Below are 3,417 nucleotides of genomic sequence, written 5' to 3' on the forward strand. Positions count from 1 at the left end.
TGTGTGTGTGTGTGTGTGTGTGTGTGTGTGTGTGTGTGTGTGTTTGTGCGTGCGTGCGTGCGTGCGTGCGTGCGTGCGCATGCACAAGGCGTATCACAATCTTATCTGCTTGCCTAGCTGTTGCCTGTAGAATGTTTTTATATCTGGGTGGTGAAGGATCAGCATGAGTAGTAAAAATAGAGAGAAAATGATACGCAAAGATTTTTTTAAAGCAGGGTGTATCAGACTTTTGTGAAGCCCGACATGACTTCAGGGGGTCCTGCTTCCCAACCAAAGAGAGTTCACAGGGGAGAGCTGAATTATTGACACTTATTGGGAATGAACAGATCAAAGGCACAGCCTGATGACAGGTGATCAATCAGGCGTCAAATCAAAGATGGCAAATGTCCATTAAACCTCTCTTGCAGCACACACTCCAACCTCGAGCTGTAAAATAATCTTTACTCTAGAAAAGTCTTCCCCAGAAAATAAAACGAAACAGGCACGGGGAACAGAAGATRCCCAGAAGAACGTGAAGCTGTTACACCTTTAAGAATTCTCAGTAAGATGACTACAACAAGTAGTTTTTTTTTTATATTGTTCAGGTATTTAAATACATTAAACTGTGAAAAAGCAAATACATTAAGAAAACTTTTTTTTTCTGTCAAATGTATGGCATTAGCAGAAAACAGATAAAATAAAATTGTCGCTAAAATAAATTACCAAGCATTTAAGGTGTCTGCTTTCACTGACTCCAGAGGTAGAGCAGACTTCTCCACTATAAATCCTCAACCCTAAAGTCAATGTCCACAAACTGATGGATAATAGAAATAGAGACGCGAAGAAGCTTTGCAACTCTTTGCAGGAACATATAACCAAAAACTTTTCAAAAAGGGAACTTCTTTTAAAAAAAAGACAAGAGCTCAGATGACCTGTGACCTTTACACAGAAGAAAAAAAAAACATTTCGGCGTTCAAGTTTAAAATAAAAAAAACGTGTAGTATTTTTAAGGATAAGAGATCCTGAATATTTAGTTCTTTGAGAATCTTATGTTTAAAAAATATAGATATGAAATATGAGGAAATTAAAGCACAACTAATAGTTTTATAGCGTAAAAAGAAAAGCAAGCAACTCATTTTGACATCGAACTCATTCGTAATAAATAATAACGTCTCTGCCAACTTTCTAGAACATATARCAGAAAGGAAAATGTTCATAGCTCTTAAAAAACAATAAAAAGGTGGAATTTGATTGGGCAAATGTTTATAAAATGAATATCTGACAAAAATAAAAGAATAAGTTCTGTTAGTGAGGGACAGCGAGGCTGAGAAAAGTGCTGCTGCATCTTTGTTTACATCTGATACTTTTCTCACAAACAATTTTGGGTAGACCACAGATGTTTCAATATCAATAAAAAAAAGTGAACTGCGGGGTGGTGGTGGTGGGGGGGTGGGGGTCGCTGATAAAGGAGAGAGAAAGAGAGAGAGGTGCAGTTCGAGGCAAAACACATGCAAACCAAACCAAAAATCCAAAAATTATATATATATATAAATATGTGCGTACCTGCGGCGCGCCGGGGCGCCTGCTGTTTTCTCCGCGGCATGTCGGATTCTGGGGCCCGGCAGGGAGTCTGTCTGTGGCCACGGTGATCCGAGGCTGCGTGGGGGATCCGAAGAGCTTTGATACACTTTCCCCCACGGCCCGCCCCCGCCTGCCTGGGTGCGCTTTCAGGGCCCCCACATAGATCGAGGTGGGGAGCGTGTTCAAGTAGAGGACGGAGGGGCAGCTTTTAGAAGAAAAACAGAGCCGGTAGGAGCGAAGATCAGAGCCCTAGAGGGGGGTGGGGAGGCAGCGCGGCTCCCGCGGGTTGCTCTGGGTCTCTCTCTCTCTCTTTCTTTCTTTCTTTCGCTTTGCTGGGCTGCTCGGTCGCGCGCGTTCTCCCTCCTGCTCCGGTTTGGATGGACGTGACAGAAGCTGAAGAAAAAATGTGTAGGGGGAGATCCGCAGGGGAGAGAAGCGCTTCGTGTGATCCTCTAGGCTGCAACAGGCGAGCTTTAGGGAACACACACATAGAGAGACAAAAAATAAATAAATAAATAAATAAAAAATAAAAAGCAGATGATTGCGTCAGTCAAAAGTCTGCAAACAAGCGTGCACACATGACGAGCTGACACAACTGAAGCCTGCGCCTCTTCTCACGGTTCAACCTCTCTGTGCCGATGAAAGGCGTCACGTAGCTCCTCCGTCTCTCCCTCTCTCTATCTCTCACTCCCTCTGCCTCTCCTGCTCGCTGTTTTCTCAGCAGCCTCTCTCACTCTCTTCCTGACATCTTCTGTCTTATTCTGGCCCCCGGATCGCTTAASGAGCGTGCAGGTCCGAAACCTCCCCACCGCACAACACACACACAAACACACACTCTGACACTCACACACAACCTGCCTGTACACGGATGTGGGTAAAATATCAAAAGGGATCGTACACTTACTTTACGAGCTGATCCTCTGTCCCGTTATCCATCAGCTTCCCCCTCTTCTCCCCCGAGAACCACGCACAACTCAGAGTTGAAACCATCTTCAAAAGGGGGGAAAAAAGAGAAAAAAAATCCGATCGCACCTGATAAGTCAGTGATCAGGGAGAACCAAAAAACATGAAGGCTTTTTTTCAGCGGATGAGGAAGAAGAGGAGGTGTCGCCCACACGCTGCCCTCTCTGGCGCGCGGTTGCCTTATTTTGTCCGAGAGGCGCTTTGAAGGATCCGCTGAGGGCAAGTCAGCCAGCGTGAGCGCGCGTGCTCGTGGCCGAGCGTGTGTGTGTGTGTTTGTGAGGGAGAGTGCGTGTGTGTGAATCGATGAGATACGTGCTTGATTGGGTCTCCCTTGTTGTAATAATGTRCATGAAGAGGAGGAGGAGGAGAAGGAGGAGGAGGAGGAAGAGGAGGTGACGGGATCAGGCTGCTCCCGTGCAGGCAGCCTGGTGGAGGAGCGCACGGATCAGCAGAGCTCCAGCGCCCCACTGCTAAACACTTTCTTGGCTGCTGATGCTACTTTTTTCTCTCTCAGTTTTTTTTTCTTCCTCTCTTCTTTCTTTTTTTAACCCGAGAGGAGCTATTTAAATCAGCTGCGCAGCGGAGCAGACGCGTCTCCCTGCAGGACTCTCCTCAGGAAGCTGTCGCACAAAACGAAACCGGRATGAAGTTTCTGTTTCGTTCTTGCTTTTTACAGGTAAGCACGAGAATTCAGATTCAGATTATTGAACTGTATTTCCCCCCAGGTGACACAAAGGCTCGTTTGTCGCACTTTAGAAAAAAATAAAAATAATAAAAGTTTGTTTTTCTTGACTCAACTTGAGTTGGACAGAAATATTCTCTTGGTTTTTTTTTTTTCAGGGAGTCCTCAGGCGGAAAGCGCAGCGATGGATCAAAGGTTTCTCGTGGAGGGAA

The 3,417-nt window shown here is 45.3% G+C and overlaps 1 protein-coding gene across 1 annotated transcript in view; it reads right to left on the bottom strand.

Moving 5' to 3' along the window:
- tshz3b (teashirt zinc finger homeobox 3b) overlaps positions 1-3,191 on the bottom strand; it is a 38,380-nt gene extending 35,189 nt beyond the window's left edge. Inside the window, exons 1-2 of the mRNA XM_014007252.1 lie at positions 2,465-3,191; positions 1,543-2,031 (exon numbers count right to left, since the gene is read on the bottom strand). Of these exons, the coding sequence (XP_013862706.1) occupies positions 1,543-1,582 (40 nt within the window). The 5' untranslated portion in view covers positions 1,583-2,031; positions 2,465-3,191. The remainder of the gene's footprint in view (positions 1-1,542; positions 2,032-2,464) is intronic.
- Positions 3,192-3,417: the final 226 nt, after the last annotated feature.

This window comes from Austrofundulus limnaeus, unplaced genomic scaffold (genome assembly GCF_001266775.1).
Source record: "Austrofundulus limnaeus strain Quisiro unplaced genomic scaffold, Austrofundulus_limnaeus-1.0 Scaffold40, whole genome shotgun sequence".
NCBI classification, from domain to species: domain Eukaryota; kingdom Metazoa; phylum Chordata; class Actinopteri; order Cyprinodontiformes; family Rivulidae; genus Austrofundulus; species Austrofundulus limnaeus.